General features: G+C 40.1%; 1 protein-coding gene across 2 annotated transcripts; it reads right to left on the reverse strand.

Moving 5' to 3' along the window:
- Positions 1–1,495: 1,495 nt before the first annotated feature.
- On the reverse strand, positions 1,496–24,173 carry arhgap18 (Rho GTPase activating protein 18). 2 transcript variants are annotated; one of them, XM_084952951.1, is made up of 18 exons: positions 23,804–24,173; positions 12,331–12,595; positions 11,753–11,879; positions 11,065–11,147; positions 10,681–10,830; positions 8,177–8,240; positions 7,564–7,682; positions 6,910–6,981; positions 6,684–6,777; positions 6,358–6,449; positions 5,493–5,570; positions 4,774–4,933; positions 4,598–4,680; positions 4,293–4,499; positions 4,042–4,173; positions 3,147–3,268; positions 3,002–3,057; positions 1,496–2,823 (listed from the first exon to the last, which is right to left on the reverse strand). In XM_084952951.1, exons 1-18 carry the CDS (start codon positions 23,935–23,937, stop codon positions 2,732–2,734), a joined length of 2,130 nt encoding a protein of 709 aa, XP_084809077.1. In that variant the 5' UTR covers positions 23,938–24,173; the 3' UTR covers positions 1,496–2,731. The 2 variants fall into 2 exon arrangements, with proteins under 2 accessions (XP_084809077.1, XP_084809076.1); XM_084952950.1 differs by having other exon boundaries at positions 8,177–8,243.
- Between the last annotated feature and the right edge of the window lie 209 nt (positions 24,174–24,382).

Here is a 24,382-nt window from a genome sequence, read left to right on the forward strand (position 1 = left end):
CATCCTGGGCCATCTGACCTCAGGAATTCGCATGATAAGGTGGGGCCAGGTTTCACAATGAACACACCCGAAACTCTGGCTGATTGGGACCCACACCCGCTTTCACACCTTGGCTCAGGCGATTAGAGGATCATCAGGGGGTCCTTTTGTCCCTCTGTGGGGGGATACTCCCACTAGGTTTATATCTGGGACTCTCCACCATTTGACCTTAGAACTGAAGAAGCTTCTCGGATGAGAGGTGAAACGTCTTCAAGTAACTTAAAGAAGTCCAGACGCTTTTCTTTGCAAGCTCCTTTGACTACTTCTGGTTCTGTTTGAAAGTAGAATGGGAGGGAGAACCTTCAGCTTTCAGGCTCCTCTATTTTGGAACCAGCTCCCAGACAGACGCTATCTCTACTTTTAAGATTAGGCTTAAAACTTTTCTTTTTGATTAAGCATATAGTTAGGGCCGGATCAGGTGACCTTCCCTTAGTTAGATAAGATAAACCTTTATTAGTCCCACATGTCCTGCAAAAGGTAGGCAGCTGGGAGCTTCCAATGATGCACTGTATTTCTTCTTCACTTATCTTTTTCACTCACGGTGTGTTTATACATCACTTTGCATTTGATAATTATTCTGTCTTTCTTCCACAGTGTCTTTTGTGCCGTCTCCCTCCCCTCACACCCAACTGGTCGCCGCAAATGAGCCTGGTTCTGCTGGAGGTCTCTTCCTGTAAAAGGAAGTTTTTCCTTCCCACAGTCAGCAAAGTGCTTGCTCACAGGAGAGTCTGATTGCTGAAAATTTCTCTCCATTATTTTACAATCTTTACAATATAAAGTGCCATGAGGTGACTGTTTTTGTGATTTGGCACTACATAAATAACACTGAACTAAATCGAGCACATTTACAAACAAAAGGTTTTTGGTTCAATTCCAGCTGGAGAAACAAATCCTCTTTGCAGGGCATCTGGGGTAAAAACTCTTCTAAATCAAACATGTGGAGCTACCTGCTGTGGTGACCCCTTGTGACAAGGGAGACGTCAAAAGTAGCCTTTAACTTTCTGGTTGATCGATAAGTTTCATGAAGCTTACAGGCTCAGGTGAAGAATACAAGGCCTGGAATCTGTAGTGCTGGTACATAATAAAGGTGTCAGCAGCTTTAGAATATTAGTTTAAAATTCAAAAGCACTGTGTAAATTCTTATGGATATTATATTCTGCTACAAAGTGTGGTCTGTTTGCATCTGGTGCCCTGAATCTGACTCACAGAAAACCTGTACACTAATTCAATCTTTCTGTAAAAACTGCCAAGAGCTCTGACTCAAGCCCTTTACATCCAAGCTATTGGACCTCATTATTTCTAACCACACTTTTACTCTAAGTAGGTCAGTACAACAGTGGTGGGAAACTAAATTCTCATTTGAAAATTGGAGAGATACAGGACTGCGACAGTTTTTCCAGTGTACAAGAACTTTTAAGTCATTCGGATACATAAGCACTCACACCAACAGATGTGGTAATTAATAACTGCATGTTTATTTACAGGCAGTTTTAGTGGTCATTTCAGAGGCAGTTACACAAAAACAGTTATCTGAAAAAAATCACAGTAAACAACAATACAAGGCAGAAAAAAAACAAGATATTCAAAAAAAATAAATAAATCAAAATCATTCAAAATAAACCCAAAATCATTTCTTTGAATACTCCCTAGCTATACATAAAAGAAGTGGCTCTATCGTGCAGACACAATCCTCCACAGGCTGCTGAAACTGTGAGAAACTGCACTAAATCTGATAAGACCTTTGTTGAAAACTGAGAGAAACACAAATAGATGCCAAAAAAACCCAACATAAAATGGGGATTTTTTTTTTCTATTTTTCTATTCCTGTCTAAATGCATGTTTTGCCAAAGTATAATATATCAACTCATGTCCACACTGTGGATGGTACTGAGCCAAAAATGAATAAAACAACAAATGAACAGATACGTTTGGAGCCCAGCACGTGCAAATGTATCATCCAGTCAGCAGTCCATCCCTTTAAAGCAATACTTAAAGTGAACTTGACACACACAGTACTGCATGTGTATGACGTACACATGTGCTTGTTCACATTGTAGAGTAGGGTAAAACACTCACACATCCACTGTTTTTGATCAGTTTTCTTCTACGCTAAAAAATAAACCACTACTTTACAGCACCTACCTTTCAGCTTCAGAGCCCCAAACCTCCAAAACATCCTTCCTGGTGAAATGCTCAGATTTAATGCTATTTAATAATGTGGCTGTACACATCATTTTTAGGACTTTTAATAGACATATAAACAGATTAAAAAAAAAAAAAAAATCATAATTAGCCCACAAAAATGGACCAGTATTCATTCATGACTGATTTATGATTTAATCAATATTATTTTTCTGCACCAAACTATTAATCTCTATAATCTCCTGTTAATAATAATAATAATTTTCCTTTTTTTCCCCATTGAGAAAAAAGTATGGGAATTTAAGTTGTGCAATAAACTAAAAAAGGACACGTATTTCCACATAACATAAAATCTGCTTTGATGAGTTCTTCCATTAGAAAATGTGCATTTTGTGGCAAATTTGAGGATCAGTTAAAAGTTTCTATATCTATGCTACATATGAAAACTCCAAGTGCATCCAGAACCACAGACAACAAGGCAGCGCCTCTTCTTTCAGGACACAGTGGTGGCAATTTAGAGAGGTCAAGCATGAAGCAGGGCCTGATGAACTCATCGCTGCATAGCTCTGATGACCCACTCTGCTGTAGGATTCACCTGGTAGAGGTCTTTCATATATGTTTCCCCATCTAGGCATCTTTCCTCTTTGAAGACAACAAGAAGAAGAGCAGACAGAGAGAAACATTAAACACATTGACAGCATGTACTGTCACGACTTAAAATGCATATTTGTGCCATAGAAGCTGTTTTATGAGCAAGGAAATTAATATTGTAGTGTATGTTTTTAGTTTACACATGTAGTTTTATGGGAGCAGAACTCACTGATGTTTCCGCCGATCTCATAGAGACACAAATCATCTGTTTTTACTGCCAACGAGCTGGAAGGATGAGAGAGATGAGAGACATAGTCAGAGGACATGCGGGCATGTGAGAGCTTCTCTGTTTGTGTTGTTAATATACATGTTACCTGTCCTGGCTCAGGAAGCGTGTTAACACATCACAAGCCTGCAAGTCTTCGGTAAGTTGAAGTGCCATAGAAATTTTACTGAACTGTGGTGCGTGGACTCGGATAATCCCCTGTGAGGTCTCCTGCTTGTACACAGAGTCAGAGAAGAGAAACAGACTGTCAATTACATTAGATGTAAACAGTTGAATAAAATAAGGTAATCTAAATCACTCTTCTAAATAACCCAGGTACTTACTTAAAACCTGGACTAATGACAGCTCAAGAATGTGGACTTAAAAAAATTGTGGCTCCTCTGTTTAATAAACTACAGTCAAGGTTTAGGTTCACATCACTAAAGTTATTCATCCACTAAGAATCTGTCAAGAGGAACAGATTCATTTTAACACAAGACTGCACAAAAGAAAGAACTGCCTAGAATCCCTTCAATTGCTGATTAACCAATCACTCTTGTCAGACACCCGTGAGGAAAAGAGGCCGACAGCTAATCAGGAGGATTGTGTGAGCTGCACAACGGCTCCTGTATAAATGATTTAAAAATTCAGTCATCATGATCTTCATTGTACTTTTATACAGTAACACTAGATGTCACCATTTCTCAAACTGACTGAAAATACAGTAAAATCTGTAGCCATCATAGGCAGACTGACTTGTGTGCTTTTTTCTAAATCTGTCATACATCGTCCTTATGCAAAGAAACCCTTTGTCTGCTCTGACACCTTTACCAGTAGTTTACAGGTGGTCTTCTGATAAACAAGATGTACACGGCCACCAGGTTAATGACTCTAGTCCTCTCATTTAATTGTATTACATAATACAGTGTGTTTATAATTTATAGATTTCTAATAGGATATTAAAAAAAAGTATCTCAGTGAAGCCAGGAAATTAAAACTCTTACCTCAGGGATAGTTTTCTCAGACGGTCTTTCAATGGCTATCTTCTTCAGCAGCTTCCGTACGGCTCTCTCTTTTTGCTTCCTCTGACTTTCCATATTTTGGTGCCTGACCTGATTCATAATGAACTTGGGGATCTGGATAAGACAGGCACATCACAGAGATATACTCCATTAAAACCAAAAAAATAATGGTGGTTAGTGAGTAACTAGTTTAACTACACATGCACAGCTTTAATGCTAAGATTTTTTCTTACAGTCCACAGGAGATTTTGATATCTGATTAGCAGACGGACAATGTTGGCCGTGCTGGTTGCCATGGAGAACTCCTGTTGTTCTGTAACCTTGGACCGAAAGCCTTTAAACATGAAGATGTTGGGCGCCATGACGACAGAGACATTGTTCAGGGTCATTTTATTCTTGGCCTGATTTTTAATGACACGCTGGAAAAACTCCACCAGTGCCTGCAAACATAATTTTTTATTTCACTACAAAAATAATCACGCGTCATAAAGGAATAATATAGGGAACAGAAATGTGATGACTATAAAGCCAAATTTACCTTCAAAGTGTCTCGATTGGCTTCAGGTAGCAAAAGGACAAGCAGGTTTAAAGCCTGTAGCTGCTGCTTCTTTGTGGGGAGATCTGTGAACGCACACAAATACACACAGCATGAGTGTGACACTTTGTTGCCTCACTATGTGTGTATGAAGCACTTGTCTTAAACAGGAAACATACTGTTAACAGCAATAAATGCATTGAGGTACTCCACGGTCAGTAGTGGATGGGGTAGCTCCCTGATAAACAGCTTCAAAAGGCTAGCAGCATCGTGCTGTTTCATCTGTTGCCACGAAAATGTCCCATCATAGAAGGAGGACTCAAGATCCTGGCACAGAAGCTGGAGTTGGGACAGACAGAGAGGCTTTATCAACTACAGTACAATCAACAACACTATTACTTTCACATTTCAAATAGAGAAAGAGGTGATGTCACGGGAAGGAAAAGCTCAGTTTTAAGCTGCGTTCCCACTGGAAGCGACGGTGAAGAACATTTGGTCAATTCAAGTGACCATGGGCGAAATAGCCGATGGTGACCCAAGGTAAACTTCTCAACTTCCAGGTGAGCGACTGAAGCGCCTACCAATGGAATGCAGGAAACCAATAACTGACATATGACCTAATAGTAAATATATTACAGGGTTTCTTAGGCAACCAGAACCTGGACTGTCTGCAGGTTCTGAGCTGTCAGCTTCAAAGTGATGAATGATGGGTGAAGTGTTTTTTTTTCCCCCAGTGTGGACACTGCTTAAGATGAAGGACAGTGTGGTTGGAGACGGAGTAGGGAATATATATGCTCTGGAAGTTGATGCTTTATTTTATTATGCTTGGCGTTATTATGAACCTGAGTTTTTACATTGTCTCTGTGGGAGGGGTGGTCAGCTAAATACTTGAACCAACCTTGACTCTAGTGGCTACTCCAGGGATCCGAAGAAGGCCCTCCGTGTGCAATCCTTCCTCCTCGATATGACTGATAATCTTATGACGAGAGAAAGAAAATATCATTTAAAAACACCATTAAAACAAACATAAAGCCAATGAGTTGAGTGTAAATTTTGAGGTTTGGAAATATGCTTAAATACACACACATGCAAAAAAACAAACTACGATTACAACAGAGGTTCCCAAAGTGTGGGGCCTGCCCCCTAGGGGGGGCGCAGAGTCATTGCAGGGGGCGGGGGGGGGGGGGGGGGCGGGGGTATGAAAAGAGGGGGGGAAAAAAACGTTTGGACACTGCTAGCGTAATGGACAGGTTTTTGACGGGGCTTCCACACAAACGCAAAGCAGGATATAAAGCATCGCCAAATATGTTTCCAAACCAACTTCCTTTCAAGCCAAAGACTAGAAAATATGGTGAAGCATATCTTCCCTTTGGCTTCACCTGCACAAGTGCCAAGGAGGTCTCCCCTGCAGAAATGGTTTTCCCTGCGTCTGGAGCATGCACTGGGCTCTCCAAATCACGGACAAACAGTATACCACATTCTTGATTTTTAGTTCACAAACACTTCTTATAATGACTAACTACTCCTGAAATTTTGCTCTTTATACAGTAAAGTTACAGTGGGATACAAATAATATCAGGCTGATCCTGCCACGATTTATTCCCCCCGTCCAAATCATGAACAAACAGCATCCCACAGTTGTTTATGTTTTTGAACCCATTTTGCACTTTGGGGCGAACATTGTTCTTGTAAAACAAAGGGGGGCCTAGCAAAAAAAGTTTGGGAACCACTGGATTACAATATGTGAATGTCAGTGCACTCACCTTCTGCAGTATCAATGGCACTTTGGTTCCAGGAACCCGTCTCTGGTCCTGATCCAATAAAGTGGTAAGAGGAACCCCAAACAATCCACTTTCTGCAAACACAAACAAATAGTGAGTAAAACAAAAGCACTGCACCGCACACAAGCACAGACACCATACAGGCACACATACCTTAGCTTCCTGTTTGTATGTGTGTAAATGTATTTATCTGTTGTATCTGACTGTGTAATTTGTGTAATGAGACATTTCTATTTAGGCTGTGGGGGCCATCTTGTGTGTGTGTGTGTGTGTGTAGGTGTGTAGGTGTGTGTGTGTGTGTGTTTAACCTTTAGTCTTCACTTTCAGGGCCTTGGCTGGCTTGAGGTCTATCCCAGAAGTGTCAAACAGAGCAGTCATCTCCACAAGCACCAGTCTATGCACCTGACAGAACATTACACACAGACACAGATAAACACAATGATGATACTAAACAGTAAGTGAATGTGGAGACAGCTCATCAAACACTTGTCTTGTAGGCATAGATACACAGATCACTGTGTTACATCATTTTACCTTTTTCATATCCAGAGGAGACAGGTCTCCTATTCGCGTCTGACCCGTTTTATCTGGGAGAAGCTTAAAGTTCTAGGGAGGAAAAATAAAGCTAAATTGACTTCTTATTGTATTTACATTCAGTTAGTGTAAAAATCAATTAACTGCATGATGATAGATACAGAAAAACCCTTTTCTGACATTGTATGATCAGTAGAATTGTTCTGTTATACCAGCACCAGCCACCAGATGTCACTAAGATTTAGCTCCAACACCATATCTGCTAATTGACAAAAATGCTTATCAACTTCCAACACTGTATATAGATCAAACAAACAAATTCCAACCAAACTGTAACTCAAAAACAAATCTGATTATAAGGGTCTGCAATCCAACACAAAAACAACTGTGTGTAAATAGTTTTTTCTGTGCTGCCATATCCATCTTCTGCTCTTCCTGGTAATTACTGACCTGCAACAACTTTCAAATAGCTTTGCCATGCTTGCCCGACAATGTAAATGATCAATGCATCCTCTTTTGACTCTAAAGCGCCAACGCTGTCTATTGCACAAGCACAGACATGTTCAGACAATAAGAAAATAAAGAAACACCATTAAGGAAGTGAATATGCGCATGACCTTTGTGTCCGTGTAAATTCTCAGGAATGCAGCTCACCGGTAGTTTGTCGTCAGGAGAGTTAAGGCTCCGGGTGACCTTAAAACTTTGGTGGTTGTCCCTGTAACTGAGCGCCTGCTCTGAAAACGCCACGTCAACATTCAGCTCTGTCTCCGTTTCTGTTTAGAGACACACACAATGAAGAAATAAAACTTATGACCACACATGTAGGGTAGTACAGATATGTTTATGATAGCTAAGTGCAAGTGTATACAAAGAGACAACTGGATGTGTTTTATTGGAGTATAAGAGCGCAGCGTATTAGTCACTGCAGCACTCCTATTCTCTGCAGCTTTATCTTCTCTGTTGTGGAGAACTTTGCCAGACTTATGCTTATTATACAGTCACATATATTATGTGAACATTACAAAAAATCCTGAAGAATTGTAAAAAAAGAAGAAAAAAAAGGCACGACTGTTCTCTGTTACTTCCTCTTGAATGTTCTCATATCACACAGGGACTCAGTGTTAGTTCCCAAATGTGTGTGTGTGTTGCTAGGCAGATTTTTTTTTTTTTTTTTTTTTTTTTTTGGGGGGGGTGTGTGTCTCAGTTAGTGATTTATGACACTGACTCATATTGTAAGCACGTGTCTGCATGAGTATGCTGCACATACCGGTTGAAGGGGCACCTTTCTGTCCATTCTCACTTCCTTCTTCGGATTTTTGAGGCTCCTCATCCTGCTACACACAGCACAACACACACACACAGACGTGAACAACACAGCAGTCAACAAGTTTAACAAGTCACAAATTTATAGAAAGCCCTGTTACACATTATCTTTTCTGTTAATTAGTGGACAAAGTCTGTGTGTGAGTGTGCATGAAATAAATATGAGAGGCTCAAACTGTTCAAACAGTTTGGACTAAAAGCAGATTTAAATTCAAACGTATTATTTGTTAAATTTATTTCTGATTATAAATCTTGATTCCTGTATTTTATTTTATTTTTTTAATTTATCAACGATAACTCCAGTCAACTCTTTAACCCCTACTGAATGTGCAGTGATGTCATAAAATTTGGGATTTGTTTAGGGAACTAGCAAGTGAATACTGCGAGACCTGTACTGAAGTGAAACACAAATTTGTGACCACTTCCTTTGTGGTACGTGAAATAACAGAACACTGAAAATGTTTATTTTCATGGACATCGAGTTAATTTTAACTAAAAGGGAAAACCTCATAAATGTCATTGTCAGTTCCCTTATAATTTTTCCAAAGGGCACTGACAATGCTTTGAGGATCTACATAGTCATGCATAGCAGCGTGACTGAGGCATAGGTCTATGCAAGTCAGTCAAAAGTCTGCGACCCTTGTATGTGTCTCTTTGCAACCAAAAATGGTAATCAACAACTCTAAAGTATGACGTCAGTTGAAACGTCAAAACAAATTCGCTATGAGTGTACTTTGTGTTATGCATGCTGAGTTCTGATCAGTTGTTTATAATTGAATTTGTTGTTTAGGTTGTAAAGTTGGCAGCATTAATCTCTTTTTGTCTTCTGTTGTTGCTGTGTTTTAAAGAACAGTAAAAAGAGTTGGCTTCCACCCCGTCAAAATTGGTTGTTCATCCAGTTTATCTGCTTTGGCGCCGACCCCGGTGTATGGTACAACAATCCAAATGTTGAATGTTGCATCGAACATTTAATATCCTCAATAGTTGTCATTTGGGCTGTGTAGCAGAAAGATTAGGAACACTAAACGATTTTCCACCAGCAGGACTGAAGATAAGTTACCAGCAATGATTTAAGCTTGATTTAAGACTGCGCTACCCTGTTAAACTCACAAATTACACTAGTAAGAATTCAGTGTGCTTAGTGTACCACATGGAGAGTGTACTAGCTGAAGTATCTAAATTAAGATACAGTCGTAGCCTAGAAAGTACCCCACTGTAAAACCACATCTTGTTATCCACACTATATTTATTATGCATATGTAAAAAAAAAAGTGTACAGCCAAAAGGACGATCATCACTGTCCAGATGGTAGCAAGGTGTGGTTGGGAGTTGTCTTTTGTTTTGTGCCTCTAAGCAGACACCTCATCTCATCCATAAGCTCAGGTGCCAGTGATGATCTGAGGAGTTTCAATTACTCACTTCAGAGCTTCCTGGTCTTGGGCTGTGCACATGCCACACCAGCTTGTGATGTTTCCTCTTAAGATGCTCTTTATATTACCACTACAGCTCACTGGGTTGAGCAAGGCTCCAGGAGCTGGGCTTGTTTCTGGCCTGGACCCTCCCCCTGCTTTCCTCTCTATTCTCTACTGTCTTTGACCAATAAATAATATAAATGCAAAAAAAAATATTCAGTAAGAAAGAATCATATATATTATACTTACTGCTCTTCTGTACAAGCTAGCAAGAACTTTACTGTCTTTTGCCAGGCTAAGCTAAATCAACTATTGCTCTAACTTTGTGATCAGGCATTAGAATGGCTACTCACAGCAAGAAAGCACTAGAGTCTCAATGGGGTTTGACCGACTGCAAAATACTGGGTCAATTATATTTACCAGCCAAGTATGACCCCCCCCCCCCCTTTTTACCTTCAAAAATGCTTTAAGTATTTTGTGGCACAGATGCAACAAGGTGTTGGAAATATTCCTCGGAGATTTTGTCCACACTGAAATGATAGCGTCACACGGTTGGTGCAGATTTGTTGATCTATAATGAATCTAGAATCTCCAGTTCAATCACATCCCCCAAAGGTGCTCTGTTGCATTGAGATCTGTTGACTGTGGAGGCAATTTAGGTATAATGAACTCATTCTGTTTAATGAATCAGAGATGATTTGAGCTTTGTGACATGGTGTGCTACCATGCAATAAGCAGTCATCAGGTTTTCCAGGAAAATCCCAGGAGATCAGCAGTTTCTTAAATACACAGACCAGCACGCCAGGCTCCAACAATCGTGCAGCATTCACAGTCACTGAAATCACCTTTCTTCCCCATTCTGATGCTCAGTTTGAACTTCAGCAGGTTGTCTTGAGCATGTTTACATAATGCATTGAGTCCCTGCCACGTGATTGGCTGATTAGATATCTGTGTTAATGAGCAGGTAAAAAGGTGTACCTTACAATGTGGCTGGTGAGCTGGCAGTTTGTGTCAAGCACAGTGTTGATCTGCTAACCTTATCAGGGTGTCGGAATATATCTCGAACATCAGGAAGTTGTTGCCGGTTACGTCGCCTTAAGGTCTGCTGCACTGATGCCACGCGACGTTCTACGGCTGCCGCCTGAGTCCTGGTGAGCGTGGAAAGGAAAACTGCACTGTCTTCTTCCTGTCAATACATAGATTAAGATCAAACACAAACTTAAATCTATTTGTTGTTTTCACACAATGTTTTACATTAGTCCATCTTTTTTTCTCTCATGTACATGTTTATTTGTATAAGAAGGCTTCAAACGTGACAAAGAATAAATGCTTATTTAAGATCTGACCTGAAAATATGGAACTGATTAACTGTACCTGGACTAACTTCATATTAATTCAATAAAAGATATATGATTGTCACCTGATCATGATCCACTGTGATTGAATGATCAACAAGCCGCGCTAGACCTGCTTCTGCAAGCCACGCCTCCTCCTGCTCACCCTCTGAAAGAGACAAACAGAATGAGCAATAGTGAGAAGGGAAGATGATGGGCAATTCCCTACTTGGTTGCTGAGATGATGCGGCGTTACTTAAACAAATCTACAGGTGCAGGAAAGGGAAAGGAGTGACCACATACACAAATGGCTTACATATTCTAACAGGAAGAGCGAATTTACGCTAGAAAACAATAGTCTTCACACACTAAAGGCTAAATATGACTGAAGAAATGCACAGGAAGTGCATTCCTACTGTGCAAGCCAACACAGAGCCAGTATCCACAAGTCTGAGCTGGCCCAGCAGCGGTGTGTGATAAACAGCTGGTACTTACGTCCCACATGAAACTACTTCAAAACGAGACACTTAATGTGTTTCCAAACTGTTTAAACAGAGATGCGAATGACGGCAAACGAGCAGAAAATGAGTATAAACATCGGGGTCTGAGGGAGACATACAAAGTGTTACATAAAGAGATGAATGAAAAGACTGAGCTTTCAGTGAGGAATTCCTCTTCCAGTATAGAAACAGACTTTTACATTAGAATTTGCTTGCGTCTGGACCAACACATATGTCCAAATATTTTGCCTTCATCCTTTAATGTGTATCTCACCTTCAGGAATTTTCTGCGATTCCTCCTCTTGAACTTCTCCCTCTCCCCTCTCTCCTGCGCCGCCCGAGAATGAAATATTCTCCACCTCCTTCCAATAGTCGTCCATCTGCAGCTCGTCCAAAGAGTCCTTCAAAATGAGCAGACGTGCAGAAAAATGAGGTTTTAAGCTCGCAGTTTCAGCTTCTCTGCCCCGTTTCAGCGATTAATAATTCATTTCAACGATCTTCCAGATATGATCCACAGAGATAATGAAGTAGACAGGTCTCTCAACTGGTCTCAACAAGTCTAGATGGTGGCAGCAACTGGCTGCGCCAACTGTCTGCTCTCACATAACACACATACCACACACACACACACACACACACACACTTTTCATAAAGTGTATAAGAATAAAAGCAAACCCAAGAGCTTGCGTACTGTGTCACTCCCAGTGCAACTAAGAGATGGTCAAAATACTGTACATCCTACCAGATAGCTGTAAAATACTAAAAAAAAAAATCCTATACAACGGAATATTGTAGGAATGAAATGAAGAATTTGCCCCAACAGACTGAAAGTGAACAAAATCTGCTGGCTACCTGAGAGTTGTAGCGCTGACATGCAGGCGATGGTCTCGACCTGGAATTGTGGCTGTGCCTGGGGCTGTGGCTGGAGCCAGTCTTGGGGCTGGATCCAAGCTTGGGGCTGGAGGAATGCTGGATTGCAGAATTTTGACTGGGCAGTGACATTGGCTCCGTGCTGCTGGTTTCTGTGCTGCAAGTGGTAGAAGAAGCAGAAGTGCCATATCTGTCTCCTTGTTGTCCATTCTGGCTGTGTTGCAGGGTGTACTGGCCTGTTTTGCGGCTGGAGACACATACAGACAAGAGCAGGGAGAGGTTCGTGAAACAGGTACATAATGGACAAAAGTTATAAATTCAGTCATTGGAGTTCATACACTTAGCTGGATATAGCTGCGTAAGGCATTGCTTTGCTTATTTTGAAATGCTGATTTATTAAGATTTTTATTTTTTGTGTACCATTGAAATATCAGTGTCTGTGATGCAGAGTAGCAAAAGAGGATCCCAATAAACTAAAGAAATAATATGGCAAGCCAGCAAAACGTATCATCTTGCTATCATAGTGGTCATGATGTAAGAAGGGGCAACTAGGTTTCTCTTGTAGCTGTGTACTTTGGACTTAGTAGTGACAGATGCCTTCCACCAGCACTTGTTGGAAACATGCTCTGTAAGTACACAGGTGTGTATGCACTGATATTTCCTGTACCTTTAATGACGTGAAAACAGGGCGATACAGTAACTTTGGACACGCTGGTCAAAGGCTCCAACTTAAGTTAAGCTATTAGCAAGGTCGTTTCCTAATCAGTCAGCTAATGATGCCAGCATTTGCTTGGAATAAAAATAGCACATCTCGCAGACCTTGGACTTTCCTTTGCTATACAAACACTGCAAACAAAGTTTATCACAAGGCATATTAGTGTGGCTTAGCCTAGGTTAGTTGAGATGGTGTAAATAGATAATACCTGCTAGAAATATCCTACTGATTTATATAAAGTACATTACTCTAGGTATACAATTTATCTGAACATATCTTTTCACCTTCCACATACAGTATTTCAATATCAATACTGTGTGTCATTACATCTTCCTGCTCCAATAATATATGTTTAGTCCTCTGTTTCTCCTAAAAGCCTCTCTCTTATCCTGGTTCTGCTTGAGGTCTCTTCCTCTTAAAAAAGGAGTTTTCCCTTCCCATTGTCACCAAGTGTTCGGTCTTAAAAGGGTTGTCTGATTGTGACAGTTTTCCCTCTAATTTTGTGGGGTCTTTACCTTATTATATAAAGCACCTTGAGGAGGACTGATGCTAGGGCTGTGTGATATGACCAAAATGTCATATCTCGATATAAGAATTCTATCGTCCCGATAACGATATAAATCACAAAAATGTAACATTTTCTGTAAATTCTGTGAATCTCGGGCAGCTCGACTTGCGGGAAGTGTTTCCAGCTGCGCGCCATGTACCTGGAGTCGAGTGTTTTAACCGATGCATGAAACTATACATTTTTAGACATAAGTTGTAACAGCCGCCGTTTTCTTTGTGAGTATTTATTACACGGCGTGCTGCGGGGAAAAGCCTGTTCTAACGTTTGAGTCTAAGGTTTTTTTTTTTTTAGCACCTGGCGGCTCTTTTTTACTTCTCATCCGTAAATAATCTGCTTTTTCACGTGATTCGGTTTATTTTGAAAAGTCTCAACAGGATCTTGAGCTTTATTGTGAAAGGTTTATGTGGAACATAAACAAGCGGACACGCGATGGTGTTACCGTCATTGTTGCTAACCACAACACATAAAAACAGGCGCTTGTCCTTCTGTAGTGTGGTTATATTAAATATAAGAGAAAGAGAGAACTTTAAGAAATTAATATAGCCACTACAGTGACCATCAAAACGGTGAAAAAATATTGCCGTAAACAGTTTATTTTGTGACACCACGAAACAAACGATAGCGTAAAATGAAACGATAGACGTTTTTATATCTCATCCGATATATATCGTTATATCGAACAGCCCTAACTGGTGCTTTATAAATGTTGCAAATGATCTGATGACATCACAATAGATCAGTGCAGACAGATCAGAGGTAGACTGACATCAAAATGGGGAAAAACAATATAACTGTGATACTGGCTAGCTGGCCAGTTAACAATTTTGTAATTCACTACAGTAAATGCAACCGATTTAAGATGTTCCAGGACTGCTTACTATGAACTTCTTTAAATTTGACCACAACATTAGCAACTAAAATGGAACCGCAACCAATAAATGTCATGAAAAATACGAGTTTATATTGACGATAACAAAGGTCTAGTTCAGGTCAGTGTACTAAGTTAATACAATTAGTTAATCTGAACAAGAAAGATGAGTTGTAAAGATGAGTTACTGTTTATTCCTTTTTTTCCCCTGGTACACATAGATATCACAGGCACAGGTGTCCCTCCAGTAAAAGAAGTAAAAAAGTAAAACCCAGCGAGTGCCACTCACTTTTCCCCCCCCTTGAAATTTCAGCTCCCATCACACTGACAAAAGGCCTCTTGTAACATGTGCATTTTTCTGCTGGATTTGAAAGCACACACTAAAACTGAACATTAACAATATAGAAAGTATTCATTTTTATGTTTTTTCTTGCTGATTTTAAATGTTGAATGCAACATTTCTTATGTATTTATTCTGCTTGTGCCCACTAATAAAGACACAAAGTTTTCACACCTGCTGTACTACAATTAGTAGCACCTCTGTTACTATATATTGTGTAATTACAACATCCGGGAGAAGAATAAGGGGAAAAAGGGTTAAAACGCTATTACATCAGCTTAATGAAATGTCCCAGAGCATCAGCATGGGTTCTAAACTGTGCCAACAACAGCAGCAAAGCTTTCTTCAATTATAAGATTGATTAAGCATGACAACATTTGTCTCTCTTTCCTTTAAGCAACAAGAGTTATATTGAGCAAGCCACTACACTTGTAGTGCAAGTGAAGCTCCTTAACGGTCTGTGGTTTCGGTGTCACACATCAATCAAGCTGAAAGGCTGCTTTCAACAATCTTGTCATTCATCCATCTTTTTGCAAATTATCAGTGTCATCTCATTTACCCAAAAATATAGAGCTGTACACCCGTCAGCAGGGCTTTTTAAAACATCGGACGCTACGACAACCAAACTGATTGGAACAGGCCCCTCAATTAAAAAACTACAAGTATGGCTCCTGAGTCCGAACACAGTTATTCCCGTTTCTATTAAAGGGTGCTGTCATGCACATATATAGACCTAATATTTCAAATGTATGCTTGAGAATCATTATAAAGCTCTCAAATAACAAAAAATTACTTATTAGGTGTTTGTAAGAGATGACATGTTTAGTCGGTATATACAATATGTTTATAAAGCATTAAGTCACTAATAAATGGGAGCCATTAGGTCAATTTCAATACAGTATAACACAGCAAAAATACCAAAACAAAAAAGTCCTATATAACTAATATTTTAGTTTATTTTATGTTAGAATGATATAAAATCACAACAACTTCACTTTGACATATGCTAAAGCCAACAAAGAAAAGGAGGGAGAAGAAAATCGTGTAAAGTAAAGTTGCCCTTTGTGCAAATATATGATTTACTTTCAGGTAATGAAGATAAGCAGAACGTACAAAAAAAATGCAAACACGTGCAAATGTACCAACACACGTACATGAACTCTGCACATATTCACACACTCATATACACAGGTGTTCAAAAGCAAAAGATAAGCACTGATGACTTTTAACTGAAAACTGCCATTTTCTACAAATCTCCAATGAAATGGAGGAAGTGAAAATCAGTTACTCCCAGGGGCTAAATGGGATTTCAGACAGAGCGGCACTGAGCTGATGCTCTTTATTAATTAATTTGGAATTATCACCCCAGTATTACCCTGAGGGTTCGTGCTGAGCTACGGCCACATACCACAGCAGACTTCCTGCAACACCGAGTACAACAGAGCCATAAAAACACAAGGATTTAGCTGGAAGTTCTGTGCGATACCACCGACTTCTCTTTATACTTCATCTGTGGTTTTAATTTAAAAAATAAATAAATAATAATAATCATCTCCCAGTTCATGTCCATGTTGCCTTTAAAAGTTCAGGAAGTGTGATGCTTTCATTTGTGAGGAAAGACATCAGCGTTTTCTGATGTACCTCAGAAGATGCGTTTACCCTGAAAACAGGCAGAGCTACAGGGAGTGCAGAATTATTAGGCAAGTTGTATTTTTGAGGAATAATTTTATTATTGAACAACAACCATGTTCTCAATGAACCCAAAAAACTCATTAATATCAAAGCTGAATGTTTTTGGAAGTAGTTTTTAGTTTGTTTTTAGTTTTAGCTATTTTAGGGGGATATCTGTGTGTGCAGGTGACTATTACTGTGCATAATTATTAGGCAACTTAACAAAAAACAAATATATACCCATTTCAATTATTTATTTTTACCAGTGACACCAATATAACATCTCCACATTCACAAATATACATTTCTGACATTCAAAAACAAAACAAAAACAAATCAGCGACCAATATAGCCACCTTTCTTTGCAAGGACACTCAAAAGCCTGCCATCCATGGATTCTGTCAGTGTTTTGATCTGTTCACCATCAACATTGCGTGCAGCAGCAACCACAGCCTCCCAGACACTGTTCAGAGAGGTGTACTGTTTTCCCTCCTTGTAAATCTCACATTTGATGATGGACCACAGGTTCTCAATGGGGTTCAGATCAGGTGAACAAGGAGGCCATGTCATTAGTTTTTCTTCTTTTATACCCTTTCTTGCCAGCCACGCTGTGGAGTACTTGGACGCGTGTGATGGAGCATTGTCCTGCATGAAAATCGTGTTTTTCTTGAAGGATGCAGACTTCTTCCTGTACCACTGCTTGAAGAAGGTGTCTTCCAGAAACTGGCAGTAGGACTGGGAGTTGAGCTTGACTCCATCCTCAACCCGAAAAGGCCCCACAAGCTCATCTTTGATGATACCAGCCCAAACCAGTACTCCACCTCCACCTTGCTGGCGTCTGAGTCGGACTGGAGCTCTCTGCCCTTTACCAATCCAGCCACGGGCCCATCCATCTGGCCCATCAAGACTCACTCTCATTTCATCAGTCCATAAAACCTTAGAAAAATCAGTCTTGAGATATTTCTTGGCCCAGTCTTGACGTTTCAGCTTGTGTGTCTTGTTCAGTGGTGGTCGTCTTTCAGCCTTTCTTACCTTGGCCATGTCTCTGAGTATTGCACACCTTGTGCTTTTGGGCACTCCAGTGATGTTGCAGCTCTGAAATATGGCCAAACTGGTGGCAAGTGGCATCTTGGCAGCTGCACGCTTGACTTTTCTCAGTTCATGGGCAGTTATTTTGCGCCTTGGTTTTTCCACACGCTTCTTGCGACCCTGTTGACTATTTTGAATGAAACGCCTGATTGTTCGATGATCACGCTTCAGAAGCTTTGCAATTTTGAGACTGCTGCATCCCTCTGCAAGATATCTCACTATTTTTGACTTTTCTGTGCCTGTCAAGTCCTTCTTTTGACCCATTTTGCCAAAGGAAAGGAAGTTGCCTAATAATTATGCACACCTGATATAGGGTGTTGATGTCATTAGACCACACCCCTTCTCATTACAGAGATGCACATCACCTAATATGCTTAATTGGTAGTAGGCTTTCGAGCATATACAGCTTGGAGTAAGACAACATGCATGAAGAGGATGATGTGGACAAAATACTCATTTGCCTAATAATTCTGCACTCCCTGTATGAGCTCACCACATGAGTTAATCGTTTACATATGTTGATTCAGAGCTTCACGATGAACAGTTGGACTAACTCATAAATCAGAGACGAGCAAACAAACACACACACCAAAACATGCACATTACTTTATCAGTGTTCAAATTCATTAAAGGCGTAAAGCAGCATTTGTTTTTTCTTTATAGTACATTAGATTTACAATGGAAAACATGTTTAAGCCAAATGTATGATTATGCATCAAAGTGTCTAGCAATTAGCTAATTTTAGTAGTGAAAATAATATCGACTAGTTGGATTGCTGACTGCTTTTGTAAAGACTAAGAAGTAGACACAAGTACTGAATGAGTTATATGCAGTAAGATTTAAAATTCTGGAGACCTGTGGGAAACTGACTTCCAGTGTAGTCAGTGGATATCCAGGCCAACATTTTCATTTCTGTCCAGGGGTCAGTGTCTGAAACGTGATTGTTTGATAGCATTGTGACTAAAAGCGGACGACAAACAGAAACCAGAGAGTTACCTGTACCAAAGGTCGTATTACCTACAGACTCTCCTAACCTGTTTATAGGGGTTTTATGATCCCCGGTCAATTTTATCAAACCCAGCTGTACTTTGCATTTATTAAACTCTGTGACTTGCCAGTTTCATAGGGTTTCAGAATAAACTGGTTCCTCTGGAGCTGCCAGTTTTGTTTTAAGCACTTTTGTGTTTGTTTGAAACACTTTTGATAATTGAGAAGTTAGCGTTGCTGTGGTAGACTTCTCAGTTCCTTTGGAAATGTGGCAAACGTCATGTCTGCTGAACATTGGCAAGGTTAAAGTGACACTGTGAGTATCATGCCAAGCTGGTTATCATTTAGGCATTTGCCGGCATTTTAATAATTGTATCTGACACTCAAACTCAGAATCTGACAAAAATGAACTTCAGATCGTCAGTGATCTAACTGGGTAAGACACTCCTGCCACATTTTTCATTTCAATACAATCACGTCATTCATGGAAATGTATTTACGACCTTGTTAAAAATTAACCTAAGGTTGTTGATCACTATGTAACAATCAGGTTAAACCCAAAGTTCAGGTCTGCCTCCTGTTTGTGTCTTCCTACAGTGTTAAAGTCAAGGTCGCAAAGTACACACCAAATTAATGCAAAGAAATTTGTTTAAGGCTTTGCATACAACATCACTTTGCTTCAGTGGTTCTTAACCTGGGTTCGATCGAACCCTAGGGGTTCGGTGGGTCGGTCTCAGGGGTTTGGGCAGAGCCTCCGCCGTGACATGCACGGCTCATTTTGTGCACCAGTAAAAAACATATCTACGTCTTGAATTTGAAAAAAAATCATATTTTATTTTTCACTAAAGAGGGGTTCAGTGAATTCGCATATGAAACTGGTGGGGTTCGGTACCTCCAACAAGGTTAAGAACCACTGCTTTGCTTGCTTATGCACACACACACACACACACACACACACACACACACACACACACACACACACACACACACACACACACACAGTCCGAGAGGCTCAGCAGGCTGCCCTTGCGAGCAAAACAAACACATTCTCACTTTGGCACACGTACAGTACATATACATATTATCTTTGAAGTATATAGAGTGCTGCAGTGGTGTGTATAATTGTTCTCAGTACCTTTTTCCACACCTTTTATCAGCTGCTTAGAGCTGCCGACAAAGACAGATTGCGCAAGGCCATGTGTGCGCGCGTGGACTGAAAACAGCCTATAAAAATCAATCCCATGCTGTGAGCTGCAAACAGGAATGAAAGAAAACAGTGGAACACACAAAGAGCCAGTTCAGCACACATGAGGTGAACATGAGTCAAGATCTGAGGAAGCGAATTTCCCACATGACCAGCGTGACTTTATGAATCACTCCAGTGGCACAAAACACGATTTGGTGGAGTAAATGTAGCTTTAAATGAATCAAAGCAGATGTTATATTTGCAATTTCTAACAATTGATTAAAATGCCATCTGATTTATTCAAGAAGTAACAGCTATTATTATGTTAAAGACATACGATCATATTAAATATGGAGTAAGTTACAGCCTCGGCCTGCAGCATTAAGATGAAGCTAATATTTTAAAGCATTTGTAAAACAATCTTCTACTCTTACTATAAAACACCAAATCTCTACATGTTTGCCCACCAACTCCTTCCTATACGATCTCGAATTCAGTGACCAAACTTGGCACACGGGTACATCTTAGGTCCTTGAAGGTTCTTATCTATCGCATATATTATGACATCACCACATTGCATAGCAACAACATACCAATAGGCTAAATGTTTTATTTTTACTATGTAAGCACCTCTAACACCTTAAAAAGCATTGTATTATATTATTTTGATGATAAAATCTAACTTATATCTACAAAACTTTAATATTATGATATATATGCAATCATGTTGCCAGGCAACCACTTAAAAGTGGACAAAAATCACTGACCGAACAATACTGTAGCATGTACTTGTACTTTGACTTGAGCAGCCATTTTTCTCTTGCACTTTATTTTTACCCATGTTTGGTGTCAGATACAAGGCTTGTTTTCACACAGCTGCATTCCTGCATCTATTGGGATTGACTTTTGACATATTGGGAAATGTTTATTCACTTTCTTGCTGATAGTGAGATCAAAAAGACAACACGCTCGTGTCTGTACATGCTGTAAAGAGAAGCTACAGGCAGATTTATCCCAAATGAAAACATCTGGCTTGCTTGTAAAATAATTAATCATATTTCAATTTTATTTGTTTAATAGGATAAAAATCACCTATATGTGGCTTTTGCTTTGAATGTGAAGATATCCCTTTATAAACAACCTAAAAAAAATATTGTCCATAATGTATGACATAAGATTTTAAAGGAGTGCTTGTTTCAAAACTGACTTTGGAAGGGGAAGACAATCAAACTTATTTTTAAGGCTTCAAAACACAAAGTGAACAATGGGCAGCTGAGGAAAAGGGAAGAGGATAACAAGTGTTTGTGTGTCTGTCCGTGTGTGCACGTGGGTGTGGTATTCCCATTTAGACCAACAGATGCCAGCTGCTCTTTCGGAAGACAGAGCCTAGCTCTGTTTCCCCGTCTTACACAGTTGCTGGTGTCAGCAATGACCCACTGGTTGAACAAATCATCTTCTTGTAGTTCTAATGAATCGACAATATATGACCTATCCATGTCTGTTATAGTATTCCTGATTACTAACTCCTTTGCCATGTGATTTTCTGTAGTATTCAGTTTTAGCTGCATCTCCTTAATCCTCAGCTCTTCTGTTTGTAATTTGTTTATCCTTACAGGCACCAGATTTGATCTGACCGATATGTGTTATACAGAACACAGCTGTGTGTTTGCACCCTCTGTGTTGTTGTAATTCATTTTGGCCTGATGCCTTGTAACCTTTCACTTATTTCACTTCCTGTTGTAGTGCTCTGTTGTAGAGCTAAACCGTCTGTTTTGTCACGCTAAACTTTGGGAAGTAGTGTTTTATACCAAGTCAAACGAAGCCAAAAGGTGAAGTGCCAAAAATTCCAGTTTTTCAAAATGCTGCCAGGCTCCAAGAGCGAGTCAGTCCCCCATAATTCCTGAGATTCTGAGAACTGTACAAGGGATTGAAGCTTTTTAAGTGACTGAATCTGGAACTGGTGCTGTTGATCGAAGGGTCTGTCCTGTCCAAAAAGACTGTGCTTATTGTCTGGGCACTAATAGCTAGGTACATCTATAGATGTACCTAGCTAATGTTAGCTAGCATTAGCTGCTAAATTAACATCCAGACTCTCATTCATGTATGGTTTATAAAAAGAAAAACAAAGAAAAGAAAAAAGAATGATGCATTAGCCACTATGCTAAGGCCACTGCTTCAAGAGTAGTCCAAAAATAATAATGACATCACTTTGGTAACAACCCTCTTTTATATACAGTGCATAGTTTATATATGGCAATGGAAAATGTGATATAATAGTGTAAAGTTTCCTTGCTTAGAGGGCCTGAATGTAACAAATAAAGACATCAAATGCGAGACTTGACACATTATGTCTCTCTGGCATTTCCTGATGAGGGGAAACAATGACTACAAAACTAAGCCTCCGCACGTCAACCTAGACAGGATACACATACTCTGCTTGGGAGGTGAGACAAAGGCAGCCTGTAATGTGATGCTGCTTTTCTTTTTTCTTCTAGCTACCTGGACAAGCCATCTGGAACACGCACAGAGATACACACCTACGCACAGGTGTGCGTGTTTGAATCCCAGCTGGGGCTGTTTACTTTTACCAGCCCACAGTTGGTGATGGCAGGTGTTTGCTGATGTAAATGAGCAGACTTCACATCCAGCTCAGCCTGTATGAATCAGCAAGATCCGTTATAAATAAAAGAGTAGCTATACAGTTGTTTCCGTAACACCTTAGTTCTCATTCATCGCTGTCCCAGCGACAGCACCTCTTGAATTACCGAGTCTCTTCCTCATCGTACAAGCGGACAAGAAGGTTGTCAAACCATTAAATAAAACAATAAGCCAGAAACTTAAGCTATGAAATCCAGACAAGGCACGACTACATTCTGCTGCATGAAGAGAACATCAAAACACCAAATCAGATGATGTTTTTCAGGTGGAGACTGATCACATCGAGTACTAGATTTGAAAAATCTGTGTAGGAAACAGTGACTACTGCCCTGGAGGTTTGTGGCAGCCCAACATGTAATTTATCAGTCATACATTTTACTAACCACATGACATCACAGACAATTATCATTCTGGCCTTATATTCCCACTGTTGCATGGCTCCATAGTGTTTTTTTGCCTAACAAGAGAGAGGTTACTTTTGGGGTTGCCTCAGGAAGGGCATCCGGCATATATAAAAAAAAGAAAAATCTGCCAAGTCAAACATGTATGGTTGCTCCCATGTGAATAAGAAAGCAGTTAAAAGTCGTTTCTGTATACTTTGTTACAGTTAAATTATGTCTTCAGACACTTCCGAATTATCCTGGTTTTAAACTAAAAACCAAAAACTTTTAAAGTGCAGCAACACAGGCCAAGTATAGAATAACTCTACACCCAGCTTCTATATTTTAAGTGTCAGGGATTTTCTGTTTTGAATCACAGAAAGCTGACTGTCCCATATAGATTATTTGTTTTAAGACATCTTTACAGCTGTTATTTTCATAATAGAACAATCTGTGTAATATAACATGATTTTTTTCTGTTTAAGCTGATGGAAACTAGTGAACAGGATTTACCACAGCCCAGAAGTGTGTCACCAACCACACTGACCAGGGGAATGGGATATATGAACTACGAGCTAATTTAATACTTCTGCATTTGAGTCTGTTCACTGCTTATAAAACTAGCACTTCGCAGGGGAAGACTTTTCGTAAAGCTACAGTGCTAAGGAAGAACTGTGGATTAGGTGTGAAATCTTGGCCAGCGGAACAAAACCAAGGTGAAACTTGTTATCTGCTGATTAGGAAAAAGCATAACCAAAGGCCAAGGGCGGAGTTAGGCCAGAGGGAACAATAAAAAATGTGGACTGCCTGCAAGCGCAGTACACCGGGCCACTGCTGTGTTCAGGTTAACGCAGTTAACACTCCGTCCACAGCTGAAGTTCAAAAAAAGAAAATGAGGAAAAAATAGCATTATCAACGTGACCTTTGCTCGCTTTCACACACACTTCTTTTAATGGTCTATAAGGACGGCATTACAGCTGCACACACTCCCACCTGTGTACGGTGTGCTCGGCGTCCGGTACCGGCGGACAGCTGGACTCACACGGTCCAGTTTGCTGCAACAGTTCCGCGTTGCTGTGGTAACCCGTTAAAACCACTCCCTGTGACTCCATCTGCTGCCGGCTCATGTTTCTCCCGCTTTTCGTCTTTCTTCTATTTTACACACGGCTATGACATCCGATCGCTAATCGATAGATAATCACTTTATCCGTGTATTCCTTCCATCTGTGTGCGGATTTGTTGCCGACTCATTCTCACATTTTACTCTCCTCCTCCTGGTTCTCCTCCTTCTCGTCCTCTCGGCTCCGTGTTATCGTCTTTCTCTACAACTTGTCGGTGTGTTTTCTGAGAGGCAGCGCAGGACAGGGGCTGGATTACACTCACAGACCAGCTCCGGGATTGGCCCAAACCCCGCAGGGCAAAGTTTCCGATGTGACAGCGCACCCAGCTGCTCTAACAGGGTACTGAAAGCTTCCTGTACAAATAAGCTCAAGGGGTTTTTCGAGACTTCTCCATACATCTTCCCAGTAAACACACTTTTCTCCTTAGATTTGAATTATCATCTGTCATTTA

Source organism: Perissodus microlepis, chromosome 15 (assembly GCF_051167445.1).
Source record: "Perissodus microlepis isolate ML-2025 ecotype Zambia chromosome 15, ASM5116744v1, whole genome shotgun sequence".
Classification (NCBI taxonomy): Eukaryota; Metazoa; Chordata; class Actinopteri; order Cichliformes; family Cichlidae; genus Perissodus; species Perissodus microlepis.